This window comes from Rhipicephalus microplus, chromosome 1 (genome assembly GCF_043290135.1).
Source record: "Rhipicephalus microplus isolate Deutch F79 chromosome 1, USDA_Rmic, whole genome shotgun sequence".
NCBI classification, from domain to species: Eukaryota; Metazoa; Arthropoda; class Arachnida; order Ixodida; family Ixodidae; genus Rhipicephalus; species Rhipicephalus microplus.
This window is the reverse complement of record NC_134700.1, coordinates 287,757,742-287,781,169: the sequence shown is the minus strand read 5'-3', so window position 1 is coordinate 287,781,169 and position 23,428 is coordinate 287,757,742. Positions and strand designations below refer to the sequence as shown.

Sequence of the window (23,428 nt, the reverse complement as noted above, 5' to 3'; positions counted from 1 at the left end):
TTACCGAAATGGAGCTCAATAAAATCCTCGCTGGTGCACAGCAAATACTTTTCTTTCTGGTAGGGGTGAGGAGAGAGGTCCGACACCTTTTTGTGCGTGTATATACTATATGCGCATACAACATTAAAATTTTTGGAAGAGGTGAGGGGCTGAGCCCCGCAAATGACCTCCTGGTGACTACCTAATCCTTGCTAAGTCAGCTATCCATATAATGAAACAAAGCTCGCTCATTCACCTTCAAAGGTTTGCAGTGACCTGCAGATTTATTTCCTTGTTGGCAGGTTGATTGGAGCGTGGCATCGCATATTTAAATACAACTGACCGTTGTATTGGCAAAAGCCACTCGTTAACTGCAAGCAGCCGACTGTCTCGTAGCCATGTGAAACTTTATAAAATATTTTATGTGACCTTTATTTCGTCTCGCTGGCTTTGTCGAAAAAGTTCGTTATAAAGGCTTGAGATTTGCACAAGCAACGCGAGGCATGCTAAAGTGGGACTCGTGGAACACAATTGGAAGTCCGATGACGCTCGTTGGGCCAGATAGCGCCACGTGCGAGTCTGCAAAATGGTACCTGTGGAAAGAAAAAGAAACTTGTATTATTGTAAACAGAAAGTGGCAGACAGGCCGCCAGTCTTACAAGTGAGCAAGCGCAAATTGCATAGAAGGCGTTAGCCTCGGAAAAGGCTTGACTCCGTGTTAGCACCCCTAAACTCACACACATTCCTCTAGTCCTGCGATATGGTCCCTGTACTCATGGTTTGGGCAGACGGGTGCGTCGCGTTGGCATCCTGTCCATAAAAGAAATGTTGGTCACAGCAACACCCTTCAGTACCACATCCGTGGTCAATCACGGGACCTCCTTTCTTTCTACTATCACGTGGCTGCTCTTTCTTTGGGTTGCCATATGCCCGGTGTTGGACCGGCCAGGTCGGTTTTTTTTTTTTTAGACAACGGGCCGGTTGATTTGCACCTAAGACCAGCCGTCATTGGCCGGTTTACTGCTCACCAAATTTTATTTTCTGAGGAGGAGGGGAGGGGGGCGTCTTCAAATTTACAAGTACCGCGAAACCATGCGAGCAGCTAGAGCAGGGGTCTCAAACTTATGCGGCCCGCCTTATGCGGCCCGTCGACCTTGCGCGTGCTGCCCGCGGCTTGTACTATATGGCAGTATTCACCCCCCCCCCCTTCTTTTTTTTTATAATTATGCGGCTGTTTGGGTTATTGATAAGTCGTGCATGGTCACATATTATTTTCTCGCCTATCATGATTGATAACGCTTTGTTTGGGGAAGGAGGGCAGTGATTCTTAGATAGGAAAAATGAAAAGAAAGGTGAGCCCTGCAACTGCCTACATCAGAGTGCAGCACCTCAACAGTAGCTCAAGGAGGAATAGGATAAGGAGGGATTAACAAAATAGAGAGATAAGTAAAGATAGAGGGAAAAGGGAGATGGTTAGAGAAGTCCGTGGACGGGGCTCAATCGGTGAGCGGTCGTCGAAGAAGAGACATCGCCAACGATGGTGCACGAAATCCATCGAGTGACTCTTTGTTTGGGTAAGCAACGCAGGTGTGCCTAATCCTACATTTTTCGTGAGGCGCCTCATTCGGTCACTTCGTGTTGCCACATAACAACAGAACAAAAATTCTATACTTCAATCCAGATTCCAGTTCTTGTGTAGATAGGTATCGATATGTCTATTGAATTCTTACATCAAACCCCTTTCAGAAATGATCATTTTTGGTAGTTCGTTACGTCAGACTCAGTCAGAGGGCAGGTTTTTAACCCTTCACACGGTGTAAGATACATATCGTACACCGTGCCCCTTCCTTAGAGGCTTTATTCCGCGTGGCAACATTGTTTACTGCATTTTCGACCACAAAGGTAAGTCATCTGTAATTCTTGTATTTTAGAGCGAAATATGGTTTAAGATCACAAGGGTCGTTTTTGGCGCCGTAGTTGTCCGCCGCTACCATCACCGCACGAAGTAAGAAAAAAAACTAAGTAAATGAAGAACTCCAAGGACACAATGGGATTTGAACAAGGGTCCCCTGTGTGCCAGCCCAGTGTTCTACCACTTAGCCATGCCGGTGCTTGGAGCTCTGCTACAAACTGACCCTATAGGCAGGCTTCAATTCAGGAAAGGAGTCACGTCAATACGAGCTATAAAGCCTTTTAGAACAGTAAGGTAGCAACCAGGCGTCACACAATGCGAATTGCGTGATGAGTGGCTCGTCGAATCCTCCAACCCATCACAAAACCTTCCGGCATAATTCTTCATTGTCGTTAGCCTCAGCACCAAAAAAAAAAAATCACAGCATATACACGGAGTGAATGATAATACACGGAGCGGGGCGAAGCGTCCGTCCTTGCGTCCGTCCGTCCGTTCGTTCGTTCTTGCTTCCGTCCGTTCGTTCGTTCTTGCTTCCGTCCGTCCGTTCGTTCATTCTTGCTTCCGTCCGTCCGTCCGTTCATTCTTGCTTCCGTCCGTCCGTCCGTTCCTTCTTTCTCCCGTCCGTCCGTCCGTTCCTTCTTTCTCCCGTCCGTCCGTCCGTTCCTTCTTTCTCCCGTCCGTCCGTCCGTTCCTTCTTGCTTCCGTCCGTCCGTCCGTTCCTTCTTTCTCCCGTCCGTCGGTCCGTTCCTTCTTGCTTCCATCCGTCCATCCATTCCTTCTTGCTTCTCGCTCATTCACCTTCAAAGGTTTGCAGTTCAAAGGCTTCCGTCCGTCCGTCCGTCCGTCCGTCCGTGCGTCCGTACATCTGTCTGTCTGTCTGTCTGTCTGTCTGTCTGTCTGTCTGTCTGTCTGTCTGTCTGTCTGTCTGTCTGTCTGTCTGTCTGTCTGTCTGTCTGTCTGTCTGTCTGTCTGTCTGTCATATGATCCAGACCACGGTGGAGGATGTTACCGTATCAAAAGCCATTGCTGAAGCTGCGATTGTCGTATATGTCGACTGGGCCTATTCATGGCGGAAGTTTTAGATGCCTCACAAAACGCGAAAATTGATCATCGGCGCAAAACTTATGACGCAAAATATAATGATAGGTGGAGTTTAACGCCCCAAAAGCCCCATATGATTATGAGAGAAGACGTAGTGGAGGGCTCTAAAAATTTCGACCACCTGGAGCTCTTTAACGTGCACCCAATTCTGAGCACACGGGCCTTTAGCATTTTCCCCTCCATCGAAAATGCAGCCACCGCAGCCGGGATTCAATCCCATGACCTGCGAATCAGCAGCCGAGTACTTTAGCCACTAGACCACCGCGGCGGGGCAGATGCGAAATATCATCATCACTTGAAGACGTCATCATGACGCCACAAGTCACCCAAATTTGTGACGACGTCACCTCACGTGACCTCACATGGTGAAGTAATTACATGACATGGTCGCTTTAGGAAAGGTGAACCTAACACGGAGGCAGTGCAAAAACCAGATGAGGTTCAGAAAGCTTGCAATGACCCCGATCTTGAAGTCAATGCGAAATCATAGAACTCGCCCAGACGGCCGAAGCACGGCCGCCGATCGCTTCCGCCACTAAGAAAGTAGTACCGCGCATGCTCTCAGCAATGTTCTACGAAGGTGGAGTCACCGGCCGTGCTGCTCAAGAAATCAATCAGGACGGCGCGCCTCAATGATCAAGGATTGTACACCTGTGTATGAGGAGCAAATACCGCGGACTTTTAAAACAGTATCCAACTATACGTTATAAGGTGCAGAAAGGTTTCGAGGAGGGGCGGGGGACTAATTAATCAACTGAGAAAAAAAAAGTACATGGCTTTCACCTTCAATAGACATTAAGTAAATGCACAAGGAACACTTGCGAATTTTTGTGATTGGCTCTAGATGCAAACGTGACAATATTGAACAACACATATACCTGGCCAGTCCTGTTCGACAGTTCGGTACGGAGACGGTGCCCTGGCGGCCAGCTAGGTCTCCCGCCTCGCACCTCAGCGGTGCGTGGACCGAACATTGGCATCCATACGCAGGTCCCGTGTCCACGTGGTGCGGATTGTAATGGCCCTTAGTGGTTGCGCAGTCGAACGACCCTGGTGCCAGAGGAACGGAGTGCAAGTGCCAGTTGTGGTCCACTGTGGCATTGCGGCCGTCTTGCCAGCACAGTCCCAGATCCACGTACGCATCGCCCAATGGGTCCTCGGCTGCGTACATGTCAACGCACATGAGGAGGGGGAAAGGCTGCTAAACTCTGCACACGCGTCACGTAAGGCGAAAACCGTAATTGAAAACACTAAACTAAAAACATTTGACCATCGGCATCGTTATTATCACACGAGGACGTCACAACATGACGCCATAGTGACGTCACCCACTACCACAATGCATGCCGTCATCATGGCGTGCATAACCTGACGTCACATAATGATGTGATAACATTACATTCTCGCTTAGTCAAAGGTATACCTGTTTCAGAGGCAATGGGGAACCACGTTTGGTGCAGAACAGTTTTGTTGGAGAGTGGGAGGGGCAGGGAAAGGGGGAGGGGGCATTAATACATTGATTGAGAAGAAAAAAAAAGATGGTTTTTGCCTTTAAGTCGTTTTAAGTGAATGCATTGGTACAAGGGGCCCTGTGAGATTCTGTCATGTGGGAACGATCCCTGGAATCACCCTTTGGACCTGCTCAGCATTATGGAAGCTACAGAATCGCAGCGCATACATTTTACCGCGCTAAAAACTAGTACTTAACTCAGCCCATAATTTTCTCATTTTGCCTTGCTGAAATAAAGGCTGATTTATTTATCACAAGACTAAAAATTGCGGGAAGTCATAGGTAAAATACCGTTGCTGCTTGCTTTACAAGAATGCCTGCCTTTTCCTTTTTAACAGAAAAGTGTTTTATGCCGGGGTCCCCCGCAGGCACTGTGACGTACTTCGTCACGGAAGATACGTTGAAAAATATATACTAGGAAATTGCATAGAAAAAAAAACAGACGGAAGGCACCAGTCACGCGTAATCGAACTAGCACTGACCTATCGACTCTCAGCGCGCGACGCTGACCACTATGCCACAAAGCGTATACGTTGCCTGGAATGCTAACGGCAAGCCATTTATATACACCCACATCCTTTGGCAGACCTCAGAGCTTCGGAACATTAGCGCGTTTCTTTGTTATCAGTGGCGAGACGACGCGACGGGTCCGCGTTAGGCGCACTCTAAATTTAGGTCGTCGCCTCCACAAAACGCCGCCCCCACGGAGCGTGGTCTCTCCTGCACGCGCTTATCAAACTCGTTCGTACTTCGTCGTTTGGCAGTCCTCAGAGCTTCGAAACATTAGCGCGTTTCTTTGTTATCAGTGGCGAGATGACGCGACGGGCTCGCGTTAGGCGCACTTTAGGTCGTCGCCTCCACAAAGCGCCACCCCCACGGAGCGTGGTCTCTCCTGCACGCGCTTATCAGACTCGTTCGTCGTACTTCGTCGTTTGGCAGTCCTCAGAGCTTCGAACCATTAGCGCGTTTCTTTGTTATCAGTGGCGAGATGACGCGACGGGCTCGCGTTAGGCGCACTTTAGGTCGTCGCCTCCACAAAGCGCCGCCCCCACGGAGCGTGGTCTCTCCTGCACGCACTTATCAGACTCGTTCGTACTTCGTCGTTTGGCAGTCCTCAGAGCTTCGAAACATTAGCGCGTTTCTTCGTTATCAGTGGTGAGATAACGCGACGGGGTCGCGTTAAGCGCACTCTAAATTTAGATCGTCGCCTCCACAAAGCACCGCCCCCACGGAGCGTGGTCTCTCCTGCGCGTGCTTACCAGACTCGTACTTCGGGAGAGGACGAAGATCAATTCGCACATCACAGTGCGCAGAGTGGAGGAGGGAAAACTGCTTCTGTCACTGCCCCGGCCGTCTTTACGAAAGGAGCGCGCTATGACGCACGACGAAGGAATAATTGTGGCAGTTGTGCGCTCATTTCCAGCGTCTTTCTTTCTGTTTGAACAGTGTGTTTTTGAAGTGTCGAGCTGCGACAGTTGTTTGTCCGCGCTCGTCTTGTGTATGCTGATTTCGTGCGCGCTTTCTGCTTGAGGTGTGCGCTGCAAGTTTTAAGCTGCTCCATTCCTACTGTGACTTCGCAATTTGTTGCTGAAACAATGCACAATGCACAATAAACATTCAAATACATCTGTAAAGACACGTTTCACGTTTCACAATCGGTATAACACTTTCGTGTTATACCGATTCCTATAGAGAAGGACCAGCCATGTTTATATATATATATATATATATATATATATATATATATATATATATATATATATATATATATATATATATATATATGAAAAAAAAAGGAGACACCCGTCGAAAAACGGAAAGGTTTCTTTACGTTTCGGCCGTGGGACCGGCCTTCGTCAGAATAACCATTATTCTGACGAAGGCCGGTCCCGCGGCCGAAACGTAAAGAAACCTTTACGTTTTTCGACGTGTGTCTCCTTTTTTTTCATACTATTTACCGGCGTCCAAGAATTTATTCCCTGCAATTATATATATATATATATATATATATATATATATATATATATATATATATATATATATATATATATATATATATATATATATATATATATATATATAATTAATGTACGTTGGGAGAAGCCGACACTCGGGCTGTTTGGCTCGCTTCTAAAGTGCTCTCCAAGGGCGCAAGTCCTACATGAAAATAAGATCATTGTTGCCGGCGTCTTTCTTTTTTTTTCTTTTACATAAGTTAGCACACCATCATCATCGGTCAATATAAAGCGCTCTAAGAAAGATGTTGAACTCGACGCTCATCTACCGACGCAATTCGCGCGCGCCAAGTGTTCGGAAGGAGTGAGAAATCTAGAAGAGGAGATACGGTGGCCTGTTCACTTATACTCCCAGCACCTTGGTGCATCTGCACGCCAGCTTGTGAAATTCTACAGAACTGCACGTAGAACGGCTGCGGAATTTTTCCGGGAATCGGTTGCGCAAGAAAAAAAAGGGAGAAGCAGCCATGTAACTCGAAGTGTCAGACGTGTACATGATGACACAGAGAGAGAGAGAGATGCAGGAAAATGAAAATGCACAAAGGAAACACCACGTCAGTTACCCTGGAAGCGTAAGGACAGGCAGAGTGGCAGCATACGCACTTTGATCGGTGCGAGTGATGGTGATGGATCCCCTGAGCGCCCCGTCAAGCGTGGCCCGTGCTCGCGTCAGAGGCCTGGAAGACACTGGCAGCAGGTTGGCGCACACCAGGGACCGGCCGTCCGATCCTCGCGCAAGCAGCATGCGTCCCACGACGCTCTCGGGCCCCGACAGAGGCAGCGTCGGGTCGAGCAGATGCCAGTAGACGGCGCGGTGTCCCGCCACCGGGCCGTACTTGCCGCTCAAGTCGCCGACGGCGAATTGGTCGGCTGTGCCGTATCCTTCGGGTGGACTTGACGCGCGATCAACCTGCGCGTGCCCCGATTTGTGGCCTCTTTCAGCAAGAAATGTCTGATTGATTGATTGATTGATTGATTGATTGATTGATTGATTGATTGATTGATATGTGGGGTTTAACGTCCCAAAACCACTATATGATTAAGTGTCTGACGAACGTAGAAGCTTAACTGTTTCAACTAATGAGGTCTAAGATGCCTCATCAATAAATGCTGTATTCTTAGGCATTTATAAAGAAAGTATTGGGCACCAAAAATAGGCAAAACATTGTAGGCGCCAAAAATACGCAGACAAAACACGTTTCAGGCCCCCAACGTAGTAAATGTATACGAACAATAAACTTTTACATCACCGTAAATAATTTTTTTTCAAAGCAATGACTGTGCAACCTGTATAAGTAACAGGACAGCGAAAATCATCGTTCATTATGGCACGAAAATGCTACCAGCTGGAAAACAACAACTTGAGGGCGCTTGCGTTTCGCCTTCAAGAGTAAAACACGATAGCCTAATCAAAACCTGCCCTCGTCAACTTCTCAATAGCTTCTCAGTGGGCCTCTTATCTGTGGACTCCTAAGCAGTGTCGCAAGAAAATTAACGCCCATACGCCTGTAAATTGGCCTTTTCAAACTATCCCAGAATCCTCCCTACTGCGGAGTAGTTTTTCCTTTTGCCAGTCGACGAGACCATGCTCCCCTAAAGCAACATGCGCACCAACGCATATGCATACATAGTTTATGCTGTTGTTTATAATGATTAATAACCATGACAACGTGCTTTGTAAGAGGTGTGCCTTTAAACCAACCGCTCATTGCGTGATTCCATGTTGTGATGCCTGGTATGATTCTACGCTTCTGCCACACAAAACACGTATGTGTTAGTGTCATTCCTCGCACTTTGTGACCTTCAAACAGTATTTTTTCTTGTGATATTTCAAGCACAAATATGACTTGCCATGCAGAAGTCCTTCGATTTGCAGCTCGAAGAAAATATTTTTTTTGCATCTAACTCCAATTTTAATTCGCTCATGGGACGCTGATTTTACGCTCACAACCACCAACGCCGACACTGGAATTTCTGCAAAACGAACTCTTTAAAGCAACCGTGTTATAACGTGTTGTTGATCTTTTTCCCGCACGGCTCGCAGAACACGGTCTCTTTATTTATTCTGCGTCCAGTGACGAATATACATTCTCTTGTGCCTGTTTTCGGTACGGCTGAGAAGGGCAGCGCAGGAAGAGATAGCCAGACCACTAGAAGACCAGGAAGGATGGATGCCTCGTATTGGTTGGGTATAGTCGCGTAAGGACTATTACCCCGGTCGGTGAGGAGCACCTTAAGCAGTAACTTACAAATAAAACAAAAGCCCCGCGCACATCATATTTTTCCTTTCTCTTGCTCTTCCCTATCCTCTCCTTTGATGGCGCTCCATGGTTTCGCATTTGCCAACCGCTCGCGCCATGTCAGTGCGGCATGGCGCGAGTGTGTGGTGACCGGCGCGTCCTATTTCACTGTTCCTCGGGATTCTTTTCCAGAATGTGGTTGAAATAGACGACTCGGTTGAAACCAGCAGAGTTACAAACAATGAATGCTGGCCGGTGGCATGATGAATAAGTCACAAACTGCACTCAAAAGCGAAAAATGACGTTAAATAATGCTCATATAGACTAATTTTGAAATAGGCACTTATGGGCACTTATAAACAAGTACGCGCAAACGCCAAAAGTAGGCGTTTATAGGCACTATAAAAACACGATAAAAGCCTATCCCTCCTCAACCTTTCATTCCAAATGGCGTGATAGGAACACACGCAACGAAATAGACATTTGTCTAAAATTCAGTCTCATAGAACACTCGAAAACTGACCGTCAGCGTCAACACGAGTGATGCAAATAAATAATCGTCATGGGACGTCACCATGACTTCAGAGATCCCCGCAATGTGTGACATCCCCATGAATTTACACGACCACGTTACATAATAATGTCGCCTCTTCGTCAGAAGCGGCCCCGTCCTTTTAGGTGCAGAAAGGTTTTGGAGGGGAGTATGAATACATTGACTGAGAGCAATATTAGGATGGCTTGCGGATACACAGGGGACCCTTCGAGTTTTTGTTGGGTCTGAAATATGTATTGTTACAAATAGTTCACTCGCATGGGACTAAATCGGAAGAAGGAATTCACTCTCTTCAAATCTCGTGAAATTGATCATTTTCCAAATAGCATAGGCCTGCGCAGGGTTACCCTTCGAGCTGGGAGGGGGGGGGGGCGGAGGTTCAATGCAGCCGTTCCTGCCTCCATAAAGCTAAAGTATGAGGCAGACTTTGCAACCCCCCCCCCCACGCCCCCTATTAGGTGACTAAGAGCCCCGGAGTCTCCTACCCCCTGTACTATTGCTGCGTACGCCTGTGCCAAGAAGCGATCGGCCTATAGAATACCGTCCCAGCCTTCTTACACGAGCGCGACTAGGAATAGCTTAGTGCATACGCATATTAGATATAATTCATTTCGGCAAAGACTTCACGTAGTACCTTGGCGGGATTGTAGGGCGCGGCTGGTCCTGGGCACTGTTTATCCGCGGTACCTATGGAAATTGGCCCAATGATCAGCGCGGAGGCGACGTAGTCGAGGTTCTCTAACTGCACGATGGACAGAGTCGGTTCGAACGGCGATGGCTGGTGGAAGATTGCCTTTCCGTGGCGCAGTCCCAAGTCGGCCACTGCGTGCCGGGACCTCCACTCGTGCAGCACTGCAGCCCCCATCGGCTGACCCGTTGCCACGTCCGTCAGGGTAACCACAAGCTGACTTCGGGGCATACTCTCTCCTCCTCCAGCGCATGTATCCAGAGCAGGTGGAACGCCCTCGATCACATGGTACGTCCTGGTGCCCACGTTTCCTGGCCGCTGCAAGGCAATCCGCACGGACATACGCTGTTGTGAACAACCACGAAAACCGACATTCACGTTGTTTCAACGCCAGTCATTCCAGTTATGTTAATTTCACTGCTCATAACATCAACGACGAAGTTGAACGAGGGCTTGAAAGGCTCGTCTTCTTTTACCTGGTGAAATGTAAGACAATGCAGTCGCTCTATATTATTATCTCTATATTTTTTTGCAAAAGCATCAAACGGCTCAGCGAACGAGAAATCCGGCGTCGGTTAGATCGAAACGGCCTCTAAGCTCGTAATATGCTCCACCCCGCGCACGTCTCGACGCAGCAGAACTAGGGACACTTGTGCACTCACGAGGTTGTATTACACAGACCGAATATTTGACACCACTGATTTCGTGAAGTCAGACTTGGCCATGGAGATCTGGGTGCAAGTACCAGGCAGGTACGTGCTTGATACTCATGCTACTTGGACCGAAATTAAGCATTTACTATACGTCACCCTCTATCTCGCACCCTAGGCTCTGTAGCTGAACGCGCCTGCATGACTTGTCAAGCTCTTGTAGCGCAGGACGTCACCGGCAGGCGGCGTTGGCAGCGCTACTTGTTTTTTTTTCTTTTGCCGCCCCGTGGGGGAGGTGCGCGTACATTGAACATACACATTTTTGTAGTAGAGCTTAGACTTTTTTTTTCTCGTAGTGCAGGGTTAGAGTTTAGTAATTATCGAGTATAGGGACAATTGGTGTCAGAAAGGCATGGTTAAAAAGACTGTAAAGGGTTCAGGATGTGGAGTGGGTTTGAAAGTGGACCCAAGCGTAGAAGCGGATGGAGAAGAGGCTGACGCGAAGTGTAGGCAATGTGAGGTCGAGGAAAAAATGGAGAAAATGATGGTTGCCCAGAGTGAACTGCTGGTGAGAATCGCCAAGCTCGAGACTGAGTTGGCGACAGAGCAAGAGAAAACGAGGGCAATGGGAGAAAGACTGAAGTCCGCCGAGGAAGCGCTAGCGAAGCTGAACAAAGAAGCGACCTACCGAGAGAACAGTAGGGAACCGGCAACCAGAACGGTGGAGAAGGAAAAGCAGGCAAGTTTGGAAAAAACAGGTTTAGCCGGTTCAACTGTCGCAAGGCCCAGCTTCAGCGAGGTAGTGGTGGGGCAGGGAGGGAACAAAGCAGCCGGCGTCACAGGTGCAAGTAGCCCCCAGGTGCAGAACGCTCCAGCTGAAAAGTCGCACATGTGATAATCGCCGGGGACTCGAATTTAAATCGATGCACAGAAGCCATCAAAGAGAGGGTAAGAGGTGACAAGAGGGTTGCAGTAGGGGCGTTCCCAGGACGCAAGCTGGAAGCAGTCATGAGGCAAGCGAGCGCAAAGCTCAAAACGACAGCTGGTAGACGAAACCTAGTGATAATTTCAGGCGGTTTAAACGATGTCCTAAATAGAGATGCAGCAGGACTAGCAGCCACACTGGCGAAAGGCGTCGATGACATGCGCGCCACTTCTCCTAAGGTACAGGTAGTGATATGCACGATACCGGAGGTACCGGTGCGTGATAGCAACCTGCAAAGAGCGGTGGTCAACGCAAACCAAGAGATATGGCGGATGAGTCGAGAGAAGGGCTTTGAGGTGGTGGAAATAAACAGAGAGGTGCATAGTTGGGGGGGGGGGGGGGGGTCAACGAGACAGAATTCACTTCGATGGGCGGCTAGGTCATGAGGTGGGTTGGCGACTTGCAGGACGCGCAGTAGCTTTTTTGGGGGGCAAGCGAGCTCTTCGGGGTGCAGGATAGCTAGTAACGAGGAAAACAACCAGGGAGACTCTTCGACAGGTGGTATGGACAGAGACGATTCCAAAGTGGCACCAATATCTAAAATAGGTAGAGTCCGGGGCATAAATAGACGTAGCCACGAGCGCCGAGCCAATTCAGACATAGGGTATATTAACATGCAGGGTGGTAGGAACAGGCTGAAGTGGGAAGAGATAGAAGAACAGCTAAGGGAAGAGAGGCCGATGGTATACGGTTTCGTAGAAACACATCTCAGGGACATGGAACAACCTCCGAACAATCCGGACTACGCGTGGGAATATTGTAATAGAACAGAAGGCAGCAGAAAGGGGGGTGGTATTGGGGCATTCATTCATAAAAGTACAGACTGGCAAAGGGTCAAGCAGGAGTGCAAGGAACATTTATGGCTAAAAGAGAAAGTGGCAGGTCAAATGACACTCCTTGGTTTCGTGTACTTGTGGACGGGAGCAAAGGCCAGAGAGGAAAACCAGACAATGGTAGAGTGTATATCAAAGGACATTCAAGAGTAAGGAAGAGAGTGCGAGATAATTATACTAGGAGACATGAATGCGCACATAGAAGATATAGATGGGTATACCGACCCGACAGGCAAAATGATCATGGATATGTGTGAAAGGCTCGATTTGATCATTTGCAACAGTACCGAGAAGTGTGAAGGGCAAATAACATGGGAGGTAGGAAGGCTTCAGTCGACGATAGATTATGCACTGATGTCACATAGGATGTATGATAAGCTCAGGGGAATGCACATAGATGAAGGTGGCTCCAGAAGTCTGGGTAGCGATCACAAACGTATCAAGCTAAGTTTTGGAAGAGCAGTGAAAGTGGGAAGGAGACAAGATGAGCAACTACAGGAAAATTTTTATTCAGAAAGGCAAATTGAAATAGCTACTAAACAAATTGAGAAAGTAATCATGGAGGATAATAATAGTGTGGACATACATGAATCTAATTAGACTCTTTGAGCTAGAGCTTGCTAAGACGCGTAACAAGTCACCCCGGAAAAGAAGACACAAACCCAAAAGTTGGTGGGATGAGGAAGTTAAGAGAGCCATAGCAAAACGTCAGGAAGCCTCTAGGGAACACAGACATGCTAAGCAGCGGGGTGAACCGACAAATGATGTTGAAAGAAAATGGGATACCTTTCTAAGCTGTAGAAGGGATGCATCCCTTCTGATCAATGAAAAGATTAGAAGAAAGGGAGCTCAGTGGCTGGCAGAAGTACATAAAAAGTTAGAAAGGCAGCTGCGAAATTTGGAACCATCTAAACTCCCTAAGAAATGAGACGAGCCTAGAGCAGAGGTTTATAACTACATCGCAAGGTGCTAGGCTAGAAGGCGACGAAGCTATTGAATATGTAAGAACAAGGGTGACAGAAAAATTTCAACAAAGAAGTGCTTTATGCACCACAATAGACAAGGACGAATCAAGTGGTGCAATGGCTCCATTTTCACAACGAGAGTGGGAAAGGGCTGAGAAAAGGGTTCCTATAGTAGTACATCAACAGGCCCAGATGGCATTCCAATTATGCTGATAAAGACATTATGTCCGAAGTCTAAGCAGGCTTTGAGAGAGCCAGTGAGCACAATAATAATCGATGGTGAAGTTCCCGATGGATAGAAACTTAGCAGGATGAGCATGATCTATAAAGGAAAGGGGGACAAAGCTGACATAAACAACTACCGTCCTATAACAGTGACATCAGTGGTCTACAGGCTGGCGATGCAGATTATAAAGGAAAGACTGCAGGCGTGGATAGAGGATGAGGGGGTGCTGGGGGAACTGCAGAATGGATTTCGGAAACACAGGAGGTTGGAAGACAATATGTTCTCACTGACGCAGTGCATCGAAATAGCAGAAAAGGAACACAGGCCCCTGTGGCTAGCATTTTTGGATATCAAGGGAGCGTACGATAGCGTGGTTCAAGAGGAATTGTGGGGAATACTGGACACACTAGGCGTGGAACATGTAGTCACTAGTCTTTTAAAGGGTATCTATAAAGGTAACAAGGTAGTTATAAAGTGGGAAAAACAGGTATCGAAGCCTGCAGAGGTAAAACGGGGGCTTAGGCAGGGGTGCCCCCTGTCACCCTTATTATTCATGATGTACCTACAAGGATTAGAGGCAAAACTAGAGGGAAGTGGACTGGGCTTCAACCTCTCTTTAGTCAAACAAGGAAAACTTATTGATCAGGCACTACCAGCATTAATGTACGCAGATGATAAAGTGCTAATGGCCAACAACAAGGAAGATTTGCAGAGATTGATGGACATCTGCGGTAATGAGGGAGATAGGTTAGATTTCAGCTTCGGTAAGAAAAAATCAGCAGTCATGATTTTCAATGACAACGAAGGTAGTGAGCTTAGAATACAGGAGGTCACGCTAGAGATAACAGATAAATACAAATATCTGGGCGTATGGATAAGCAATGGGACCGAGTATCTGAGGGAACACGAAATATACGTGACGCCTAAAGGTGACAGGAATGCAGCAGTCATGAAAAATAGGGCACTGTGGAATTACAATAGGTATGATGTTGTGAGAGGAATATGGAAAGGGGTCATGGTTCCTGGGCTGACGTTCGGCAATGCGGTCTTGTGCATGAGATCAGAAGTTCAAGCAAGATTAGAAATTAAGCAACGTGGAATAGGTAGGCTTGCTTTAGGAGCTCACGGGAATACACCAAATCAGGGAGTACAAGGTGATATGGGATGGACATCATTTGAGGGCAGGGAAGCTAGCAGCAAGATAAAATTTGAGAAGCGATTGAGAGAAATGGGGGAAGAGCGTTGGGCTAGGAAGGTTTCAGCTACTTGTACATGAAGAATGTCAATACAAAATGGAGGAAGCGAACCAGGAAGTTGACTGGTAAATACTTAGAAAACAGCAGGTGGCCAAACCAAAAAGAACTATCGGTTAAGAAGAAAGTGAAGGAAACGGAGACTGACATGTGGAGAATGGGCATGATTAAGAAGTCCGCACTAGAGGTCTATCGAACGTTTAAGCAGGCAATTGCCAAGGAAAGGATGTATGATAATACTCGGGGTAGTTCTCTACTGTTTGAGGCCAGAACGGGAGTACGGCGAACCAAGACATATCGGGCCAAATACGAAGGGGTAGACACAGTATGCAGTGCGTGTGGAGAGGAAGAAGAAACTGCCGAACGCTTGATAATGTTCTGTAAAGGGCTTCACCCTATAGTTCAGGATGATGGCGCAAAGTTTTTCAAAGCACTGGGGTTTAGGGACCGGGAGGGCAAAATAAACTTTAAGCGGGTAGACTTCACTAGAAGGAGGTTGTCTGATTGGTGGCTAAAGTCAAGGCGCGAGTGAAAACTAAACTCTTCACTGCAAAGTACGAATCCTCAAACTCTTTTTTAAGGAAAAAAAATAAATATAGTTTTTGGTTCATTATATATTACGGCTTGGTGGCGCTAGCCACCGCCCGATCTAAAGGGTACAGCCATATCCATCCATCCATCCATCGTTGGCTAAGACGTTTCTTTCACATTCACAACTGACAAGTGCTCAGGTGGCTTCACAATTCTTTAGCTTAGCGATGGATATAGTCCCTATTGCAGCATGTTTACGTTATTTCCGTCTCGTGAAAATAGCATTTCATAATATGAAAATACAGGAAGGTGCGAATCTGCAGCCTGAAAAGCATTTGTTTCACTGCGGTGTGTTCATCCTCTACTTGCTGCGAGTCTATCTGCTTCTTACGTGACAACAAGTTTTACGCGTCGCAAGGTACTCCAAATGGCAGTCTTTCCGACTTGCAAAGCTGCCCATATACGTACACAAGCTCACCTTTCCCACGATGAGCTGCGAACACGAGTCCGGCGGAGTGTAACAGGGCACGACCGTTGGCGGCCTGGGGACGTTCGGGGGCGTCACGTGGGTGAGGTTTCCGGCTCCGGGAGGCGGCTGCTGAAGAAGCGCAGGCTGATTCTGCTGCCTTCTGTGGATGGACCACCGCACCTTTGGAGCAACGTGGAGGGAATAGTACAGCTATAACAAGCAGGGACAGTTGGCCAAGGTGGCACAAATTTCTATTCGTAAGAAGTGCGAAAAAATTACAACACAGGAGTTACACAACTGAAGTTTAATGAGAAGCGTGGAAACGTGTTTACACATTCACTCTACGATTCCGTGATTTTTTTTTTTGCTTTATTCAGTATTTTCGCATTTGGTGTATATATTTTCTACGTTTTTGATGTTGCTGGAAACGCGTCATCCTGCCTTCTTCGTTTCGATGTGTTGTGTTTTTTTTTTGTACTTTCCACAAATATGAAGGTACAGTTATAGCTGCTGAACGAAAACGGAAGATTCGAATACGGTTGTAACATCAGGGTACTCACACGTCGCTCACACCTCTGGAGCCTGTCGTTCTTATGCTCATTGCACCGGCTGAATGCAAATGATTGCTTTAAATCTCAGGGAGCATTAATGGGCGTGGCGAGTATTCAGGCAGAGACCTTACCGTGAGCTGGCACAATGCATAAAGCAGCAAGCTGCAGTGAGGTTAGGCAGAAACGGAGCCCGCGAATCGCGCAGATGAAATACCCGCACACTCAGTCGTTCACAAACCTTTTAAAACTCCAGAACTGTAGCTTAAGTGTAGATCAGTGGCACAGCGTTCTTATTTTGGCAAGATTCGGAAAGAGGGGGGGGGGGGGCATTACCATGATCTCATTTTTATTTTGTGTGCCTCCTTGAATGAATGCTTTGGGGGGGGGGGGGGGGTAAGAAGCTTGTGCCCCGCCTTACACAATAACCCTTCTCTGTAATAATAACCCTGTAATTTTGTTTACAGATAGTTATTTCAGATAATTACAAAATTCAACAAATGCCACTTAAGTATCATTGCTTGAACAAAAATGTCTTTTTTGAAGTCACACTGAAAACTATTTTCGAACATTCCTGCACTATTTCTAAATGCGTAAGCATCTTTATGCCGTCTTAACGAGTGATCTGACCGTCCCTCTGTCACGTAAGAAGAACTGCTTTAACTAAATCAATGTATCGAACAAAATTATTTTTGTTGGCGGTGCTGGGCTTCAAATCTAGACGCTACTCGCAAGAGGCGACTCTTACCGACTATAGGCTACACACATTTACATTGTTGTCTTGGAATGCACACCTGTCCGCCCCGGTGGACCAGCGTCTACACTCTAAAAAAAAGAGCGAGTAAAAAGGGTGTTTCTTTGTCCCACAACAATAATCGTCACCTATATTGCGTTCCATCCTTGCGCTATCGCCCCGCGCCCGGTACATTCCGGCCACGATCGACATGCTCATTATCAGGGTTACATTCCATTCTCGAAAGGAAAGTGGCCAGCGCCGAGTTTTCAAGAAAGAAAGCGCACGCAATCCTGATGAGGATTATTGTTGCGGGACAAAAAGACACCATTTTTACTCGATATTTTTTTAGAGTGCAGAGTGCTCGGCTGCTCAACCGAAGGTCACGGGTTCGATCCCGGCAGCGGCGGCCACATTTTGATGGAGGCCAAATGGTAGAGGCCCGTGTAGGGTGCGATGTTAGTGCACGTTGGTCGAAATTTCCGGAATCCTACACTACGGCGTCTCATAATCATATCGTGGTATTGGGACGTAAAACATCACTTGTTATTATCATTATTTTCATGATTATAATGCACACACCACTCCCAGGATATGAATACCTGTATATCTGAGCCATACAAATGTGTTGCGCCAGGGTGCAAAAAAAAAAAAATGCCCCGTATGAAATCAGAGGTACAAGCAAGATAGGAAATTAAGCAACGCGGCATAGGTAGACTTGCCTTGGGAGCACACGGGAATACCCCAAATCATGGGGTACAGGGTGACATCGGATGGGCATCGTTTGAGGGCAGGGAAGCTAGCGGCAAGATAGAATTTGAGGAGCGATTGAGAAAAATGGGAGAGGAGCGTTGGGCTAGGAAAGTTTTCAGTTACTTGTACATGAAGAATTTTGATACTAAATGGAAGAAGCGAACCCGAAAACTGTCAAGCAAGTATTTAGACAACAGCAGAATACCAAGCCAAAAGGAAACATCGGATAAGAAGAAGGTGAAGGAAACAGAGAGGGACATGCGGAAGATGGGAATGCTTACGAAATCATCACTGGAGTCCTACCGAACTTTTAAGCAGGAAATCGCAAGGGAAAAGATCTACGATAATTCTCGGGATAGTTCTCTGCTCTTCGAGGCTAGAATGGGAGTATTGTGGACCAAGACGTACTGCGCAAAATACGAAGGCACAGACATGGTATGTAGTGCGTGTGAAGAGGAGGAGGAAACGGCTGAACATTTGATAATGTTCTGTAAAGGGCTCCACCCTATAATCGAAGATAATGGCGCCGAATTTTTCAAAGGGTTGGGGTTTAGGCACATTGAAGGCAAAACAGACTTTAAACGGGTAGAAATAACCCGGAGGAGGCTAACTGATTGGTGGCTACAATCGAGGCGCGAGTGAAATTCTATCCTTACACACACAGTGATAGTACTTGACTTTATGGCTAGGTGGTGTGAGCCAACACCCGATCTAAAGGGCACAGCCGGATACATCCATTCATCCATCCATTCATCTTGGTGGCCATTTGTAGATTTCAAGGTAGGTGGCAGCACCGTATATTCTTAGCAAAGCGAAGGATACTCGTCTTTTCGTGCAAAGTATCGCATTGTCAGTGCAGCATAATAGCCACTACAGTTCTTAGAATTACTTATGTATGCATGCCTCTTATAGTATTAAGAAACACACCGCATAATATTAATGTGTTGATATGTTGCCTCAAGTATGCGCAATATTTGCTTTTTAATCAAAAATCGCACAAGTATGAACGCAATAACCTGAGCAATATTAGTAGATGCTGTGGATGTGGTCATCTTAAGCCATTCCGGTAGATAAACAGGCAGACAGACCAAAATTTTTGCGTTGAAGTATCCCAAGAAAGACTATCGTCTTTAGAAGTATTGGAGGATCGAGCACACAAGAATATTTCCTACCTTGCAAAAGGCTAATGCCACGCGCGCATTTCGGCGGTCGCGTGGACATGAGGGCATGCCGTTGAGCCGTTCGTGGCGTTGACGTGCAGTCGGCATGAGACGGTATGAGACGCCTAAGTCTGAGAAAACTTAAAATTGCCCAGAAGTCGGCGACTTTATTCGGTCGAACTGCACAGTGCACGTTAGCACGTTTTATAAGAGGTCGGAATATTCAACCCAAGACTCCCTGACCTGTATCTGGCGGGTCATAAACTTTTGACGCCGGTTTGTGCTATAAAAAAGCTGAAGGATACCGTGCCATAGCGGTTCAAAACAAATTTTCAGGAAATGCCATTCCTATTGGTAAAACTGTACTCTCACGCATTTATTAGACGATATACCAAGAGAGTCATGACTGGGAACACGAGAAAAAGGAATGTTAACTAGTCTAGAACGACTGGTTTGCTACCCTACACAGGGGACAGGAATGGGGTAGTTTTTAAGAGAGAGGAGAGCAAGCGCACTCAAAGTCGCACGTCACAGTAATCCTAACACTATAGTCAAGAAGCTGTGGACTGCTTCCGTCGCATTCACTCGCGATGACCTCTCTGGACGACATTCGAGAATGGTGTCCTCCGTCATCGCTCTGAAATCTATGCAAGATAGCACAGCTGCAAGTGATTTTCTCTGCGCATTGTAGCGTGGACAGTCGCTGAAGATGTGCTGTAATGTCTCCTCGATACCACAGTTGTCGAGGAGGGTTTGTCAGCCATTTCGATACGAAATGAGAATGACTTCGTGGAAGCCTCGTAGCCATAAACGGCAAATCAGAGTGGTATCATTTCGGCGTCGTTCAGTAGGTGTCTGTAGTTGTAAAGTGTTCGGCCTGTAGTGGATTTGATTGCGCAGTCTGCTTGTATTCCAAGTGGAGAGAGTGATTTCTCGTGAGGCCTCTCGAAGTAGGCTGGCAGCGTCGGTTCTTGATAGCGGTGTTGTCTCAAGCCTGTTGAGGTGTCCTTCATAGAGAGAGACAATAACGGCACCGCGCTTATTTCTTCCTTTTCCCCTCTCAAGGTCACTCTCAAGCCTGTTGCCTTGAAGTGCTGATCGAGCAGCATGGTCAGCGTGTTCATTACCTATCACGGCACAGTGACTTGGCCGCGTCTGAAATATGACGTGGCGACCTTTCTTAAACGTAGTATGGAGGTGACAACGAACATCAAAGACCAGCTTTTCGTAAGGTCCGTGCGGCAGGGCTGATTGTAAAGATTGCAGAGCTGCCTTCGAATCACTGAAGACTGACCAACGTTGACGCTGCTCGCGGTTGACAAGTGCAGCGCAAAAAGCAGCAAGCTCTGCAGCCGTTGATGGCATTGTGTCGTATGTCTTGAAAGTGAAGGTAATATATTTAGTTGGGACGACCACTGCTTCAGACGAACACTGGAGAGTTGTTGATTCGTCAGTATAATTATGCACGTAATTGACGTACTTATCGTTCAAAAGCTATAGAGATAGCTGTTTCAGCACTGGTGATGCGAGATAATTTTTTTTTTCTGCTGCCGGGTACGATTAGGTGTACTTCAGGTCGAATGAAGCGCCACGTAGGTATCGCTGGCTTATACTCGTATGCGGGGCTGAAGCCTGATGGAATGCGGGTGGCATAGTTTGTGCAACTTCTGTTTATCTTACCAGGAAAAAATGTTTGTTTCCAGCACAGAGTCGATTTGCTTAGATTAGCTTGATTGGGTTTTTGGGGGTTTTTTTGTTATCGGCACATGACTGGTACAGACTTGGAAGAAAAGTTTTTTCCCGAAATACACGTCAGTTGTCAGGGCCACGTCTCTGCTCTCTGTCTCTGTTTCTACCGCTCTGCCTTTTCCGATTTCAACGTTTTGTGGTTTCTTTTGTAATTAAATATCCATTGTCATTATGAGGCACAATTGGATACAGAAAGTGAGTTCACGACGAACATAAACGATGACCTTGCTGCATGATTTGTTTGTTCAGGACATGATAGTTTCGTACAGGGTTCAAGACATTGGGCTCACAAATAATGACGACTTGGAACATGTTGACGCGCACAAACTGACGAAAGTCCGAAAGGAGCGATGTTAGTTTTCTGTCGTTCCATTGGATGATGTATGCTTCCTTGACTTCTTCTCAGAAGTGATGGTGATCGTTAGCCATATTTGTACTCGAGCGATTCACGTAATGGGCTTAAAACGTCCAGCACTTCAAAAGCGCTTCGGGAAGGCGTTCTTCCCATGTCAAATAAAATCTCTCGGGAGGCATCCATGAGATAACGAAGCATATTGTAATGACTGCGACTCTGCTTTAAATGCGTCACCAGCAGTCGGTAAAACCCCAGAGTGGGCGTGGTATTCTGAGGCCCCACGGTGAGTGGACGATTCGGAAGAATCGACCATTCCGTTGTAGATATATCCCAGTCATCTTTGAATTAGTTGGTCCTTTTGCGACTTGGCTGAATGGTGCAGCAGTAGAGGGGGCGTTGTAGTTTTGAGCTCACGCACTGTTTGACGTCGACGCCGCACTGTATCGACCTGTGGGTCGAATTACCTCGGACCATTTGCGTAAGCGTTGCGCACTCCTTAATTCGAGGGCAGTCTTTTGATGAGGCAGTGTGTCAGCCATTACAGTTGCTGAATTTAAGAAATGTGGATCAACAGGTATGCATCCGCCGAATGCGTTTTCGCGCACCCAGGGGCACCGTAGCGAGTTCGGGCACATGCGCTTGACGTGACCTAGCTTAAAGCCCCGGTGACAGTGAAGTGACTTTTTCACAAATGGCCAAACTGGATGTCGAAAATGTCCGACTTTGACATGGCATGGCACGGAGGAAGGAAAAAGGTAAGGAGAGGGCATGCCCAGCCGGCGCAGGGCGTGAAAAGTGTGGCGGAAATGACATCGTGGCGGCCATATTCACTAGGCACAATGGCGGCATTGCCATGGTTACGTGTTGCGCAGTGGAGCTGGTCTCGCAGTGAGCGGCCGCGGCTGGCGGCGGAATGTGTGCCTCCCAAGGTCTCGTGCTGAGCCGTGGCGGACAATATCTGTGCTCTGCGCCGCGTTATTGGTTACGCAGTGTTCTGGCAGTTACATTACTCTTAGCAACGTTTACAAATCCTCGTCCATCACGGGGTTTCAACAGTGCGTAGAACAAGTGCATATCCATGTGTCGTGCGGCGGATGACGCGGATGAAGCAGTTAGTGTTCAGCAAAATTGCGTTGGGCACCATGACGAAGCTGAATGACGACGAACGCCTTGCAGGTCAGTGACGGTTGAGCAGTGCTCCTGCTTGTGACAACGGACGACGCTGTTAAGCACAGCAAGACGCCGTGAGGACCATGTGCACATACGTAGTTTCGTGTTGTGTGCGTACAGTAACAACTTGCATGTGCGTATTAAAACACCTTTTCTGTTCCGCTTGGTACACTCTCCACCAGCATTGCATGTAGTCTCAACGTAAGAGCAACCACGTTCAACTGTCACTAGCACCGTGCTCAAAGTCACCATGGTCGCAGAATGCTGACGCCGGTGAGTTTCACGCGGAACACGGACACAGTGGCAGGACGCTGCGTCGGCCGCGTGGCGGAATGCAACCGTGGAAGGCGCACGACCGATCGTGTTGTCTGTACAGTTGCTGAATTAACGACGTGAAAGCACTCGCCGTTGTCAGTGCATCTAGCGCGCATTCTCTCGTAGTTGCTTCGTTGTCAGCGAGCTGTTACTCCCTGTTATTACTCGGACGAAGCGATTTCGCTGAAGGTGTCCCGCAGGCTCAGAGTAATGAGCCCCGTTCCATTAGTTTCGGATCGTCACGACACACGCGCTGCGCAGCCCACGTGCTTTTCGAGTCGGAGAGGGAGTCGTGCCTTCTGCTTTACATTCGGATGTAAACAAGCGAGGAGAATTTGCCTAGTAAATATGGCCGACTTCCGGCTTCATCCCGGCTTCACAACGAGTGACGTCAGGGCCTCTCCTTACCTTTCCTTCCTCAGTGTGGCATGGTGTGCAAACGCCTTTGAAGGCAAGTTTCACGCAGCGCGACTTCCCAAGGCGGTGCACTTGAGTGATGACAGTACCCTAATTTGCCGGTTTAATGAAGGTATAGGCTGCATTCACCGCCGGGAATCGCAATGTCTACGTCGTATATCATACCGTCTATGGGCGCGTTGTCGATCGGTATAAAAGAGCGTCCTTTGATGCCACCTATATATAGCTCACTCACTTATTGCACGCATTCACGTGGAATACGTCTATGGCGAGCATATATATTCGCCTATTTACTCTGATGTCCTTGATATCATTAGG

At 47.4% G+C, this 23,428-nt stretch overlaps 1 protein-coding gene across 3 annotated transcripts in view; it reads right to left on the bottom strand.

The window, feature by feature from the left end:
- Window positions 1-230: 230 nt before the first annotated feature.
- The window catches only part of LOC119159386 (uncharacterized), a 61,417-nt gene continuing 38,219 nt past the window's right edge, over window positions 231-23,428 (bottom strand). For all 3 annotated transcript variants that reach the window (XM_037412127.2, XM_075865088.1, XM_075865089.1), the window contains 5 exons: window positions 15,920-16,090; window positions 9,945-10,316; window positions 7,121-7,427; window positions 3,871-4,153; window positions 231-572 (listed from right to left, as the gene is read on the bottom strand). In XM_037412127.2, coding sequence (XP_037268024.2) covers window positions 446-572; window positions 3,871-4,153; window positions 7,121-7,427; window positions 9,945-10,316; window positions 15,920-16,090 — 1,260 coding nt within the window. In that variant the 3' untranslated portion in view covers window positions 231-445. The remainder of the gene's footprint in view (window positions 573-3,870; window positions 4,154-7,120; window positions 7,428-9,944; window positions 10,317-15,919; window positions 16,091-23,428) is intronic.